Below are 16,594 nucleotides of genomic sequence, written 5' to 3'. Positions count from 1 at the left end.
ACAATGCATATAATGGATATTTTAGAGCATGCTAACTGTTCAGTATTACTGTTTCCTCACAAATATCAAAACTGCAACAAAAATTTGCAACTCCGAACCAATTTTTTTCAATTTTGTCAATTTACCAAAACGTGACAAGGCCCCTTTAAAGTCATCCCTGATTAGCCTTTGCAGGCTGCACAGCTTCATTTTTTTTAAATGAAAAAGACAAAACTTGATGATGCAAAATGTGATTTATTGTTTAATTCATTTTAATAAAAATAAAGAATGCACAATTCTGAATATACTAAGCTCTTACTATGGATATTTGATATATAAATCAATAATATAACTATGGATATTTGATATATAAATCAATAATATAACATAATGTTATCATTTTATTATCACCAGAAATCTGTACAATTTAAAAAGTAGATTAAAGGCAAAAAGCAAGTGAACACTGTTTGTGCTACAAGATAAATTATTATAATTATTATTAATATTAATGTTATTATTATTATTATTATTATTATAAATGTTGTAATTATTATTAATCAAACATGAGAATAAAAATGTAAATGTTAAGAAAAGCAAGCAGAGAAGATTATTATAATAATTATTATTAGTTGTATAACAGTTACTATTATTATTATTATTATTATTATTATTATTATTATTAAACATATGAAAATACATGTAAATGTTAATAATTATAAGGGGAGAGGATTGAACAAGTATTATCATTACTATTATTCAAACATGTGAATATACAATAAAACTATCAAAAGTTTCAGCCTACTAATTGTTTATTGGCTTACTTTGTTTTATCAATTATTTTAGAATCAAGGCTTAAAAAAGCTTGCAATACGTTGCTTTAAATTAAAAAATTAACAGACATTAACCTAACTGCAATTTTATGCTTGATGCTAGCATAAATATGTAATATGACTTGGATAAGTAGCAAACAAAGTCATTAGTTCAGTACGTGAAACATATCTAAACACTAAAGAAAACTTGCTTGCTATGACATGTATTACCGGTAGATCATAAATTTTGACTAGTAAAGAATGAAAAACATGCCATCTGTTTTCTTTTTAAGTCCCTAGATGAAATATACCAATGAAAACAATTACAAAATGGGTTAAAACAACAGCTATTCTCAGAAAAGGCTATTACTAGTACCTTGACCGAAGATCTATAAATAAACATGTTTCTTTATAGATCTTTGCCTATACACTTGACCGTCAATGAATAGAAATAAGTTATGTTAATATTACAAGATTATGTATACATATGTGAGTGTAATAATTCACTGGCCATCTAACACATTAACATTTACTAACAAAAACTGTTTACAATGTGCCTGAAAAGCATCTTTTACAATATATGTGACAGGTAACATATAAATTGTGCATGACATATAACGTTGAAACTGTGGGAGAATATAAAGTTGAAACTTTGGGTGACATATAACGTTGGAAATGTGTGTTACACAGACTAATACTGGACATGGAAGTTTTCTTGGTTCATTGTTCAATGATACATTTATTAACAAGATTTGTCAGGTTATCGTCTCGGACAAGATCAGAGAGGTCCAACTGTCGCACTAGACTCAAAGTAACATTATATAACATTGGTAATGCTAAATTTGACATTTGACAGAAACATACATAAGTAAACAAGCCATAACATGGATACAAATATTAATAAAAGAACCCTCACTGTACAGGGATATGAACTTAAATAAAAACTTCCCTGTTTATCTAAAAATTGCATTAGGAGTAAAAACCCTGTAAACAATATAGACAAATGAAGGTAAAATAAATTCTACAATATTGCATGGAGTAAGCATTTTGTTATCACTCAAAGATTACAAGCACTTCAAACATGAAATGTCTCAGAACAGCACTCTTGAAATTTCTTGTACATGACCACAGTCTGGCATTCTCTTAATAAAACAAACTGTGGTTATAGAATACACAAATTAAGTTATGGTAGCTATCAAGACTTCAGCTTACAAATTCTTGTAATTATTAAACAACTTGTACCATGTAGATGTTTGACCTTTGGCCTTAAGCGTGACCTCGACTTTTGCCCTAGCTGCAATTTTGCAGGATGAATGTTAAAGTTTAAGTCCAGAAAAGCTTGGAAACACACACGCTCACACACACATACATTCGACCATTATAACTGTCATATCAAGCTTTCTGCATGCAGGCTGCTATGAACTGACAATAATTAGCATTTTAAAGGGGATGAAATCAGATTGTAAAGTAATCTCAAACACAATGTCTCATAAAAAGCATGCACGTGACTGTGTAAACTGATATAGACATCACCGAAACAGACAACCAGTGTATAAAAGATAACTGATAGTAGAAGGCTTTCACACCAATAAGAAAATCAGAATATCATGACTTTGAACAACTCTATCTAAGGATTCTTTTCCTATTTAAGGATTATTTAGTCACTTTAAGCTTTATAAAAAATATCTATATTTTAGCACAAAATATATTTGAAATGAATACAAGATAAACTAACAAAGAGGTAACAATAAATGAAAGAATAGAATTTAATAAAAATAATCATACAATATATGACATAAAAACTACAAAACAACTAACTATTGAGTAGGTAACCGGGTATGTTCACTTACAGTACCACAGAATTGCACCAATAACGGCTTTTAGAGCATACACACTGCTCTTTCTCTAGACAGCCTCATCCAATATTTACATCACTTTGTATACAATTTAAATGAGGCAAATAGGAAGCAATCCCTCTGGGAAAAATGGTCTAATGCATGTGCGTAAAGTGTCAGGTCTGTATAGACTAATTAGAAAACACTTTCCACTTTTATTGTCTTTTTTGTTAAAAGGGAGTCTCTTTTAAGCTTAAATCCAGTTTAGTCTCTGATGAGTCTGTGTAGACTGCGCTGGCTAATCTTGGATGATACTTAACCCTTTCAGTGCTGGAACCGAATTTTGAAGGCCTTTGCAAACAGTTTGGATCCAGATGAGACGCCACAGAACATGGCATCTCATCTGGATCCAAACTGTTTGCTGTTCTGATAGTATTCTTTGAAAAAAATCTAAGAAAATGCTAATTTAAGAATTTCAGCAGACAACATTTTAGCAGACGAAAAATTTCCCAGCATGCAAAGGGTTAACGCACATGAATTAAGTCCCATTTTCCCAGAGCATGGCTCGATAATATTGTATTAACACAACTGTAGCAGACATGTTTGGCCTTAAGCCACACTGCAGTAAATTAACACTTTAATAATGTCAACAAAGCATATGGGTGAGCCTTATGAAAACAAGATATAATTTGTGGATTTGTGAATATTAACAGCAGGTGTTTAATTATTAACTATAGCTAAAGATCAATTGGTCATTGTTGGCTCAGGTACTACTAACATGTTCCCCGGGTACTCTTAAGTATACTTACATGTACCCCAGGTACAGCAAATATACTTAATCGTACCCGGTCGATATTAGACTGTACCCAAGTTGTAGTCACGCCCAAAATCCGATGCCGTAAAACGCGCTACCGATAATCTTAAACAAACTTCTCTTTAGAAAAAAACTGCATCAACATGTTTTTTGAGTACGAATTTCGATAATATAAAGGCCCTTTTACAGAAAAATGACATAAATGTGAATATAATTAATTTAACAAGAGGGCCAAGATGGCCCTAGTTCGCTCACCTGAGAGGAGTCAATTCGTTCAATCTTTACCAAATGTCAAACTTGACCTAAATATCGTCAAGACAGACATCCTGGTTAAGTTTCATCATTATTTCATCTGCGAGTCATGATCAATGTACCTATGAAGTTTCATGACCCTAGGCGTAAGCATTCTTGAGTTATCATCCGGAAACCATTTTTCTAAGTTGAGTCACCGTGACCTTGACAGCCATTGTGTGAATACGTTTTTTGGCACTGTGACCTTTGACCTAGTGACCTGATAATCAATAGGGGTCATCTGCGAGTAATGATCAATAAACCTATGAAGATTCATGAACCTAGGCATAAGCGTTCTTGAGTTATCATCCAGAAAACATTTTACTATTTCAATTGACCGTGACCTTGACCTTTGACCTAGTGACCTGAAAATCAATAGGGGTCATCTGCGAGTCATGATCATTGTACCAATGAAGTTTCATGATCCTAGGCATAAGCGTTCTTGAGTCATCATCTAGAAACTATTTTACTATTACAGTTCACCGTGACCTTGACCTGAAAATCATTAGGGGTCATCTTAGAGTCATGATCAATGTACCTATGAAGTTTCATGATCCTAGGCATAAGCGTTTTTGAGTTATCATCTGGAAACCATTTTACTATTTCAGGTCACCGTGACCTTGACCTTTGACCTAGTGACCCGAAAATCGATAGGGGTCATCTACGAGTCATGATCAATGTACCTATGAAGTTTCATGATCCTAGGCCTAAGCGTTCTTGAGTTATCATCCGAAAACCATTTTACTATTTCGGGTCATCGTGACCTTGACCTTTGACCTAGTGACCTGAAAATCAATAGGGGTCATCTACGACTTATGATCAATGTACCTATGAAGTTTCATGATCCTAGGCCTAAGCGTTCTTGAGTTATCATCCGGAAACAATTTTACTATTTCGGGTCATCGTGACCTTGACCTTTGACCTAGTGACCTGAAAATCAAAAGGAGTTATCTCAAGTCATGATAAATGTATCTATGAAGTTTCATGATCCTAGGCATAAGCGTTCTTGAGTTATCATCCGGAAACCATTTTTCTGCTTTGGGTCACCGTGACCTTGACCTTTGACCAAGTGACCTGAAAATCAATAAGGGTCATCTGCGAGTCATGATCAATGTATTTATGAAGTTTCATGATCCTAGGCATAAGTGTTCTTGAGTTATTATCCGGAAACCATTAAACTATTTCGGGTCATTGTGACCATGACCTTTGACCTAGTGACCTGAAAATCAATAGGGGTCATCTGCGAGTCATGATCAATGTACCTATGAAGTTTCATGATCCTTGGCATAAGCGCTCTTGAGTTATCATCTGGAAACCATCTGGTGGACGGACGGACTGACATGAGCAAAACAATATACCCCCTCTTCTTCGAAAGGGGGGGGGGGGGGGGGGCATAATGAGAAAACTGCCCCCCTCCCAGCAGCCATGTTATTCAACTGACTGGAACCATTTTTGAACTCAACTCATGTATCAAGGAAACAAATGTTTTGAGCAAATTTCATGAAAATTGGGCCAAAAATGTGACTCCTACTGTGTTCACATGTTTTAACTATATACATATAGAGAAAAATGCACCGCCCACTGGCGGCCATGTTTTTTTACCGATCCCGACCATTTCAAACTCGTCCGAGATATCAATAAAACCAATGTTTTGACCAACTTTCATGATGATTGGGCAAAAATTTTGACTTCTAGAGTGTTAACAAGGTTTCTGTTTAGCCAAATAGGGAAAACTGCCACTATATACATATAGAGAAAAATGCCCCACCCACTGGCGGCCATTTTTTTTTCACCGATCTCGACCATTTTTGAACTCGTCCGAGACATCAATTAAAACAATGTTTTGACCAACTTTCATGATGATTGAGCCAAAAATTGTGACTTCTAGAGTGTTTACAAGGTTTCTCTATAGCAAAGTAAGGAAAACTGCCCCGCCCACTGGCGACCATGTTTTTCAACGGATCGGAACCACTTTTTAACTCAACCAAGATATCATTAAGACAAACATTTTGACAAAGTTTTTCTTTTTTTTTACCTAGTTTTTGACCCGGCACAAGAAATGTGGTCTCTAGAGTGTTAACGAGCAAATGTTATTGGACGGACATATGACGGACAAAGACCGGTCACAAAAGCTCACCTGAGCAATCAGGTGTGCTAAAAAAAATAAGCTGACAACGACCAATTTAACGTTAAATTTCCTGGGTACGTTTTAGTATATTTACCGTACCCAGGGTACATGTAAGAATACTTTAGAGTACCTGGGGTACATGTAAGTAGTACCCGAGCCGACAATGACCAATCGAGCACAAGTTACCATAAATATGGCCTTTTATAAGTTATATAATTATTGTGTGCAAAATCAACTGTTCTTCCAACATTCTACCACTACCTCTGATTGGAGTATGTTTCTTATAACTGGTTAACCCTTTAACACTTAGATACATATTTTGACGCATGTGTAGTCCCATAGAACGTTAAATTTACTTAAATACCTTTCTTACTAAATTCAAGTTTTAAAGGCTTCATTTCCTACCCTGAGATACTGATGAGCAGCAAACAGCACACAACCCGAACAGACTGCGAGTGACTCGCAGGCTGTTGTAGTTTTATGCTGGTTGCAAAAGCCATTTTCACTTTGCGTCTTATGGACAAAAGGGTTAACCAGCTTACCCAGGAACACCATGAGTTGGATAACAGCAGTGTGCCAGCAGTGCTTTGGCTTAAATACTAGCCAAAAATCCATAACAAAAGAGTCAACAACGATAAAAAACAATTGTGAACATATGCTCTCTAATATTGCATCAATAAACATGAGTTTAATTTAGTGAATTTCTTGCACATTATTTTGGCAGACATTCTGGTTTTGTCACTGGTGTAAATTTTAATTAAAATTAAGTAACTATCTAGCCCACTACACTAAATTTAATATCAAATATAGAACACAGTAAAAGCCTCATAACATCCAAGTAGGATCAACTAAGAACAAAAGCTGTCAGAGGACAGCGCGCTCGACTATTCGAGTGCTTGACTGTATAACGGAAGCCATCATGTGGAAATTGTTCAAATTATTCAATGAGGTCAAGGTAATAGTTCAGGTATATTTTCCACAATCTATTGAACATTTGTAAAGACATAAAAAAAACTAATTACATTTATTTTAAGTTTGATAGCAATAACTTGGGTGGGAAGTTTGGACAGTCCTTCAAAAATAAAGTAAATAAATATTTGTTTGTTAGCTTTTAACCATGTTTCAAAGAAAAACATATTGTTTTTGGGTTGGGTAGGGGGGAGGGTGAGAGGGGGGTATAATGTGGGGTAGGGTCATTTATTAGACGATCTTTCAAAATAAAAAAAGGAAAAAATATATATAAAACAATTTGGGGGGGTGCAGGGATTCTGGGTTGGGGCGTGGGGTATTGTTTGGGTAGAATCCATTGTGGTATTCAGGTAAGTGTTGTTTTGTCAAAGTATTAATAAAATCTGATCATAAATAAAGAAGTTATGGCAATTTAACAAAAATCTATTCTCTTGACCTTGAGAGTCAAGGTCATCCAAATGTCAAGGTCAAATTGAACTTGCCAGGTACAGTACACTAATGATAGTAAGAAAATATTTGAAGTTTGAAAGCAATAGCTTTGATACATGTACTTTAGAAGTTAAGTGGATCTAAACACAAAATTTAACAAAATATTCAGTTACTAAGACAAAAAGGGCCATAATTCTTACAAAATGCTTGATAAGTTGTCTGCTCTTGTTTATAGATTGGGGTCATGTTGGTAAAGAAGTTTGCAAAATATGAAAGCAATATGTCAAGGGACATTGACAATATTTGAGGTGGTACTTAAACTTTAACATAGATTTATCAATAATATGCATATTCTAAATGGAAAAAGGGCCATAATTCTTACAAAATGCTTGAAACAGTTGTCTGCTCTTGTTTATAGGTTGGGGTCATGTTGGTAAAGAAGTATGAAAAAAAAATTAAAGCAATATGTCAAGGGACATAGGAAATATTTGGGGTGGTACACAAACTTTAACATTTGCACGCTCACGCCGACGCCGGGGTGAGTAGGATAGCTCCACTATATATATTTCATATATAATAGTCGAGCTAAAAATGCTGTTGACAAATTTCCAATTGCTGTCTATTTTTAGATTGCCACACTTTGATGAGCTTCCCGTCACACACACTGATGCACGTCTCTTCATCAACTGGGGAAAACGCAACGCCATTTGTTACCGTGGTTTCCGGTTCGCTCTCACTGTCACAGGGTGGGTGTTCACCGTGGGCCAACCTCTGCAGCAGGTGCTGGTAGTGGCGGTCATAGATGTACACATGGTTGTCTTCACTGCAGCTGAATAGGATACATGCATAGATCAAATGAGCCTTGCTCTGAGAAAACAGAGCTTAACCCTTTGCATGCTGGGAAATTTGTCGTCTGCTAAAATGTTGTCTGCTGAATTTCTTAAATTAGCATTTTCTTAAAATTTTTGTCAAAGAATACTATCAGAATAGCAAACAGTTTGGATCCTGATGAGACGCCACATGCTGTGGCGTCTCATCTGGATCAAACTGTTTGCAAAGGCCTTCAAAATCCGGTTCCAGCGCTCAAAGGGTTAATGCTAGCAATCTGCACAGGCTAATCAGGGATGACACTTTCAGCTTTAATAGGCTTTTTATGTCTAACTGCAGTTGGGACTACACTTTACACACATGCATTTAGCCCAGTTCTCCCAGTAGGAGGCCTAACTGGTTAAAATACCATGTTAAATTCATTAATAACCACCAAAACTTATAACCAACACAAAATGTACGTGTTCAGAACCTTGAAGACAATTTAGAATCCATAAATTTCTAAAAAAACTATTTTTCACATGCGCAGTGCATGCAGATAATGCCTCAAATGGGAGAATCAACTGTGAATAGGAAAATTATTTGTTTGAAGTACTTGTATTTATTGTAACTACCGGTAATCTTTCATTTATAAGATGGAGGCTACCACCTACCGCCTAAAAACTAGCTGGATTGAGGTATCCTAGAACTATTAAATTACCTTGCCACGAAATTGTTACTGACATCCAGGCAAATATACCAGGCCGGAAAACCAGAGTAGCCAATGTGACCCTTGTACATGACACCCTCAATTTTGCTCATTGTTGCCAGATCCACACAACCAAGTTTCAAATACTGGTTGTACTTAACCTCAAATGCAGCCAGCTCCTCGCCATCTACAGGCTGGTTGAGTGGGTTGTCTGGATCCCACTCCCGTAAGTTCACGTATAGCAGTCTGGAAGTGGACATGAACATTCGAATAAAGGGCCCAGTTGTTGATTAATGAGTAAATGTTTATTAAATAAACATATTTCATAGTACTATGTAGGAGTTTCATACAGTTAAAAAGCCGGATTATTACCATAAAAAATGAGGAGTGGAAACATTGATCTTGACCTTTTACAAAAAAACATTGGAGTTGTACATGACACATTATGTAGCAAAATGGAAATTTTAATATGTGAAAACTGTACTAAAATACAACTGACAACTAATTGTGACCATGACCTTTCACTATGAAGAATGGAAGGTATACATGACACATGATGACATCATCAACTCATGTGCAATGACAATTTTAAGTAAAACGAGCTTGTCACAGTAGTGCCAAATCCCCGCCAAATGTGTTTGCTTGTATGACAACATTTGTTTTAGAGAGAAGAATAATATTTGTAACAAATGGCACCTGTGTTATCTATTTATATTTCAATGATCAATTGGTTATATAGTGTTGGAGTTATGCTGTAAAGAATAAAATATATGGACGTGAAAGAAAGGGACTTAATTGCAAAAGAAGACTATAAACAGTTACTGTTCTTGATCACTGCATTTTTCCTTAAACTCATCTATTCATTTTACAGTGAATACTTCAGTGTTCAAATTAAAATATTATTGTAAAATTAGATAAAGGGAGATATTAAAAATTGAAAAGCTGAAATATTTACTATGAAATTAGACATGAAAGAAAGGGAGGTAATTGCAAAGGAAGACTATAAACAGTTACTATTCTTGATCACTGTATTTTTCCTTAAATTCATCTATTCATTTTACAGTGAATACTTCAGTGTTCAAATTAAAATATTATTGTAAAATTAGATAAAGGGAAATATTAACAAGAGCACCGCATAACAGGTGCCACGCTCGGCTGGGGGTGCAGTTTTGAATAAATGAAAGCTTGACAGAACTTTTTTTTTTTTAGGTCACAGTGACCTTGACCTTTGACCTAGTGACCCAAAAATGGGTGTGGCGAGTAGAACTCATCAAGGTGCATCTACATATGAAGTTTCAAAATTGTACGTTGAAGCACTTTGATTTTAGAGCCAATGTTCAAAACCTTAACAAACCTTGAGACGGACGGCGGACACGACAAGCTGGCTATGACAATACCTCGGGTTTTCTCCGAAAACAGCCGAGCTAAAAATTGAAAAGCTAAAATATTTACTATGAAATTAAATTGAATATAATTCAAAATTATAAATAAATAAAATATAAATAAAAAAAATATATATAAAGGGAGATAATTAAAAAACTATGGCCAAAAGAGTTATGGTTCATGTTCACTGCACTTCTCCTAGTTGCCATCTGTTTATATTTGTAGTTTCAAGTAAATCCCTTCAGTAGATTTACAGTTATGCTCCCGACAAAAATTTACTTTGAAATTAAATAAAGGGAGATAATTCAAAAACTAAGGTAGATAGATATAAAAAAAATATATAAAGGGATATAATTCAAAAACTATGGCAGAAAGAGTTATGGTTCTTAGTCACTGCACTTCTCCTACTTGCCATCTGTTATATTTCAAGTTTCAAGTAAATCCCTTCAGTAGATTTAGAGTTATGCTCCGGACAAAAATTTACTGTGAAATTAAATAAAGGGAGATAATTAAAAAACTAAGGTAGATAGAATTATGGTTCCTAGTCACTGCACTTCTCCTACTTGCTACTGTTTATATTTTCAGTTTCAAGTAAATCCTTTCAGTAGATTTAGAGTTATTCTCTGGACAAAAAGTTACTTTGAAATTATATACAAGGGGAGATAATTCAAAAACTAAGGTAGATAGAGTTATGGTTCTTGGTCACTGCACTTTTCCTAGTTGCCATCTGTTTATATTCAAAGTTTAAAGTAAATCCATTGAATAGATTTGGAATTATGCTCTTGACAAAGTTTCAGACGCTCGCACAGATGGACAGACGGGACCAATTACTAAATCCCCTCCGATTTTTTTTCGGCTGGGATATTTTAAATCTTCTGAAGCTTTTAAATGTAACAGAACAGAAATGAAAATCTGGATGGAAACGCAGCCTATCCGCTGGACAGACAGTGTATATGCCCTCTTTTTAGGTGAATAAAAAGTTAACAAAAACAGTAGGATCATAAAGTGTAACCAAATAAATAGACAATACCTATGGTCTCTGGACAAGGCTATGCCAGTAATATAGCTGTTCTTGTAGTGAAGAACGTGATCTGGTGCGTCCACGTGTCTGTTGGCAGGCCGCTTGCAGACGTCAAACTGCTGCATCAGGAGATCAGTGACGTCATGAACATGAATTTCATCGTGTTGCCCAGAAACAAAAATCACAAAGTGTCTCAAACTAACATCACTGGACCAAGCACCCATTAAATCTTCAAATTGATCAGAATTCATTTGTTTATGAATTCCAACACCCGTTATTAAGTAATGCCGATGCTGATCAGTACCATTTTCCAGATTCATCGGATTGCACAAGTCAGTTTGACCGTCATCAGGACTTTCAGACAAAATGGGGTTAACTTGCCCCTGACTGTGGTCTCTTGCTGAATATGAATCCATCACTAAAGGAACACTTTCACTATCCATCATTTGACAACTTTCTGAACCAAATCTTTCTAAATCCTTGATGTTGGCATCAACATCCTTGAAGTTTGTAAAACACTTTAGCACACTGCTTTCAGCATCACAAGAAGATTGGGATGCAATAACTTTCTGGTTGTTAGGCAACCCTGCATGGGCAACAAGAAGGTTCATCAAGTGCCATCGTATGCCGCTGATCTTAAGAAATGGTATCGAATGGATGTACTTAAGACAGCAGATATCTCTGACACTGGACTGAACCATATCCTCTGTAATCTTGAACAAAAAGAAAACACAATCAGATTTTATTGACTTCCCATATTATAGTATTTGAACACCTTGGTTGTTTAAGGTTGTATTTTTCTGAATGAAAATGCGGCTTCCAAATAAACAATAAATTATAAAATTTCTGGCTGAAAAGGAATAGGTATAAATTAATACAGAGTTTAACATTAAATACAATTTAATACCAACCCATTTGTAACATTCAAATTATCACTTATAATTTAGTCTACAGACAATTGTGAAAATAAAGCTTTTTTTACAATATAGCCACAAATGACACAGGTAAAGGAGAAATTCTGAGCAAAAACAAGAAACAAAAGGTAAAATGATTTAAAATTGTTCAGATAAGTAATATATGAATATGATAATGTTTGTAGAAGTTTTCTTTTTATTTGATCGTTCAGGTTAAAACTTGTGTTACACAACACGCATTACCCGATGAAAATGACCCAAATTCCCTTTGTATCAAACATACTATCTGGAACTTAAATGCTAAACAATCATTCTGTAGCAATTTGAATTTCTCTGATACACCACATATATATGTTTTTAGAAACACATACAGTTTGCTAGACCATGACATCAATGTATGAGGGTTATGCTTATCATCACAACTTATCCAATATATATATATATATATATATATATATATATATATATATATATATATATATATATATACCAGTATATATACCCCCATCACCAATTTACTTTGACAATTTTTACTTTGACAATTATACAATTATAATAAAAAATGATGTCTTTCACTGTTAAGTTATCAAAATAAATGTACTAACAACTAAGAATTGGAAACATATCCAAATATGAAACATTGAATTATGAAATTCATTTACTTCAGGTGTGAAATGTCTAACACAAATGAAAAATCATGTTTGTTACTTTATTGAACAAGAGATGTGTTTGTCAGAAACACAATGCCCCCTACTGCGCCACTTTGATTTATTTACTAGTATTTTTTTTTCATTCGGCAGGTACAGATAATTATCTCCCTTTAAAGCTTATTACTTCCCTTGGATTTGTTTTTTGAACTTTGAACTTGAAGGATGACCTTGACCTTTCACCACTTAAATGTGCAGCTCCACGAGATACACATGCATGCCAAATATCAAGTTGCTATCTTCAATATAGCAAAAGTAATTGCAAAAGTTTAACCAAGGTTAAATTTTGTGACAGACACAGTGAATGACAGACAGACAGACAGACCGGCCAAAACAATAAACCCCTGATCAATTGATCCGGGGGCATAAAAAATTATCTACTGAACATATAATGCCTCCATAGCCAATCTCAGCTTCCACATCGTAGGCCTCGTTAGCAACCCCTACAATACTCAATGTCGGGAATGTAAAAATGGACTGTTTTAAATATGGATGTTTTTACTATTTCATTAACATCAGAAAAGATTTTGTTTATGGACAGATAGACAACAAAAATTAAGTAAGCATCACCAAATTTGTATGAAAAACACACTTTTTTAGCTAAATATACAAATTCTTTAAGTTGCTTTCACTGATGATTTCAATTGAATGAAAAATTTTGATGTCTGAATTCAATTAGCATTGTACCTGTGCATATAGCTGTCTGTGTTGCTTTACCTTATAGACAATAAGAAGAGTGGTATCTTCTGTGTCTTGGCAAGGCAGACCCCCAATGATCATGTTCTCAGTCACCCAGGCACTGAAAAGGGTGGGCGGCTCTAGACGCACGGAGCACACATACTTCATCTCTGAAATAGAAGTAGAGGACGCTACATACACTACATAACATGTCCAGCATGGCAAGTCTTAATGCTAATGTTTGAGGCATGTCACGCAAAAATGGGTCTTAAAGAATGTGTGTAATGACTCTGCCTGAAACAGAATGTTCAGTATATACAGGCTGAATATACATGTACATAGAAATATATATGTAGCTTTCAGTTCACAGAGGATAGTTGCTGATAAGGGATTTCCTTAAAAAAGGCAATACCATACAAACCAATATTGTCATACTGCATTAGCCTGTGTGAACTCGACAGACTGACCAAGGATGACATTTGTGTAAGTGTATATGCATTTAACTAGCTTTCCAACGACAAGCATCGTATAATTCAAAATTGTTACTTGGGTACCAGAAATGCAAACTGCCCGAATAAACATGTAAGCTTGGGATAATTTCTACAACTAAGAATTACTTCTAAATGATCTCCACATGAAGGAATTAAAAAAATGTATCTGATTTTGAGGAGTTTACTATTAGTCTTCCCTAAGAAGCTTTTGTGAATACTAATACATTATTGTGATGATTTCTATGTGCTCAACACAATTTTTTTTAAAGCTCTACAGCACATTTTATAAATCTTATTTTGAATCCCAAACCCATTCTTCCTCTTTTTCTTAATTTGATGCCCATTATAAATAATTGTGTGTAGAACAACATTTTATGGTATTAAGTTCTATGCATTTTCAAAATTTATAAGTTCAAATTTCCCACTGTATTGGCTGAGCACCTAATTAATGACACTTCCACCAATGGATGTTACCTGGCACAGTAAAGATGGTGCAGACACCAACAGTGACAATCAAGGCATTGTCAAAATCCTCTGACAGCTGGAGGTTCTGCTCTGTGCCACACACAAGCAGCAGCGTGTCCGAGCTGTTGAAGGCAGACAGCTGACACAGGTCCCACTGCACGCAGCCCTGGTTCATGTTACGATCCACCAGCAGCGAGCAAGGGTTACCAATCTGCCAGAGCTGGGGGCAATTATATATAAATATATATATAAGAAATAATGGACATAATTGCATACAACTTTTTTCATGTACTGTAAAATTATTATTATTAATGGAACATCATTTTGTGTTGATTTCCTTGGTTGGCTATAAGCAGAAAAATGAAAGACCGGTAGACAACACATCTATTATTATGTTAGTATCCGAAATTCACCTAAGTTTAAGGGCACACAACTATGCAAGGAATGGACTCGACAAAGAATATCACAAATACTCATAGTATAACAAATATATATTTATAAAGTTACATTGAAAACTGAGAGATAAAATCACGATACAATTTACACGTGCTCAATCTTGAAAGTATCACATTTTCCATAGTTCAAGGGCATATAACTCTGCATAGAATATTGCATCATACACAAAATTAAGTCTTGAACTTGTATAACATTTCATATTGATAGGTAGACAATCAGGAGACTAATTGGCAAAACAAGGTACGGGTACACATGAGCAGCGTGACAGACCAACATAAGCACCTTGACAGGCAAACATGTGCAATATAAATGACAGACCGCCCAACCAAACGACAGGATAATACCCAACAAATAGTGTTAGCAGGGATATAATTATTGTCTAACAAGAAAGCGAATAAAACCATGAACCAAACTGCTTATTTTCCCCTTGTAAAAACTTAAAAACAACAATATTTGTATTCCTTACTATAACATGTGCATCCTTTGAAGAGGTACAAAACAGGTCCCCTCTGTTGGAGAAGGACACATCAAGCACCTGATGCTTGTGTTGGCATATGGTTGCCATGCATACAGACGGAACATGCCATGTCATTCGCTTTACCTCCTCTCTCCAGCTTGCAGTACCTGGCTTCCTTGGTCCTACAACAGCATGCAATAGCATTAGCTAAATAGACACTACATCTACTGTTTTGGTAAAACTTAAATTTAAAAATTATAACATTTGTCAACATGTTTATACTAAATTTATAGTAAACTTAAAATAAGCTTACCAGGAGTGAGCTAAATTGTTGGGTACAATAGTTTCACAATCTTTAAATTCCTCCAAATGTATAGATTGTATGGTTATGTCAATGGCAAACCAGATGGCTGGTCACTGATGTTATGTTTACCAATTATGAGATAAACTACTTATATTCATTGCAAACCAAGTTTTTGGCTTAGACAATTAAAATATCTTCCAATATATTATAACATTTCAATTCATTCAAGCAATGAAACTTTTTATTATACAAAATCATTATAACTATTACAACTCTTTCATTAAACATTTTATTTTATTTACAAACCTTTAATTTTCCATTTCCATCTTGCCAAAGAATGCCATAGTGCATCATCTAGGGCAACACGGTACCATTTTTGACACACTTGTGCTGCTACACCCAAGTCATGACTGTCCATGAATGAAAATATGTGCAGCAACAAACTGTCAGGAAGAGCATCTTGCCAAAGGTCTGGCATTCTGAATCGCCAAAACTATAGAGAAAAGAAAACATTTATAAGGAATTAATTTGCATACATTTTGAATAGATTTTGGTAAGATACCTCTTACCAAAACAGTAATACCTCTAGAGAGTCATAGTTTGACAAGAAAATCTAGACATTGACATATTCTTTCACCTTTTAGTCAGTTTAGTCATTGATTATTCCAATTCCAAAAATGCGTTTTATTATTTATATTTCAATCTTATTCAGAATGCCAAACCATTTTGATTTCACACAAACACACATAACTTACATATACTTGTGAAATCAAAATTATTAGACCAACTGATTGAGTTCAGTGAATTGAAGTTATTTCATAGTACTATTTTCAATCACCATTCGTATAAGCCAACATCCGAGGACATGCTTTTAATTAACAAAAGTGGAGAAACTTACTAAAGTCCAAATTTACAATAATTAGCTTGTTGTTGTTGTATATATTGTTG

At 34.7% G+C, this 16,594-nt stretch overlaps 1 protein-coding gene across 2 annotated transcripts; it reads right to left on the bottom strand.

Annotated features, from left to right (window-relative positions):
- Nucleotides 1-218: 218 nt before the first annotated feature.
- On the bottom strand, nucleotides 219-16,592 carry LOC127876437 (F-box/WD repeat-containing protein 5-like). Of its 2 annotated transcripts, none has more exons than XM_052421720.1 (8): nucleotides 16,545-16,592; nucleotides 15,953-16,139; nucleotides 15,352-15,524; nucleotides 14,439-14,649; nucleotides 13,483-13,643; nucleotides 11,184-11,887; nucleotides 8,783-9,016; nucleotides 219-8,083 (listed from the first exon to the last, which is right to left on the bottom strand). In XM_052421720.1, exons 2-8 carry the CDS (start codon nucleotides 16,122-16,124, stop codon nucleotides 7,840-7,842), a joined length of 1,899 nt encoding a protein of 632 aa, XP_052277680.1. In that variant the 5' UTR covers nucleotides 16,125-16,139; nucleotides 16,545-16,592; the 3' UTR covers nucleotides 219-7,839. The 2 variants fall into 2 exon arrangements, with proteins under 2 accessions (XP_052277680.1, XP_052277681.1); XM_052421721.1 differs by having other exon boundaries at nucleotides 13,513-13,643.
- Between the last annotated feature and the right edge of the window lie 2 nt (nucleotides 16,593-16,594).

The sequence above is a fragment of the Dreissena polymorpha genome, chromosome 4, assembly GCF_020536995.1.
Source record: "Dreissena polymorpha isolate Duluth1 chromosome 4, UMN_Dpol_1.0, whole genome shotgun sequence".
Classification (NCBI taxonomy): domain Eukaryota; kingdom Metazoa; phylum Mollusca; class Bivalvia; order Myida; family Dreissenidae; genus Dreissena; species Dreissena polymorpha.
This window is presented reverse-complemented; position numbering and strand designations above follow the sequence as displayed.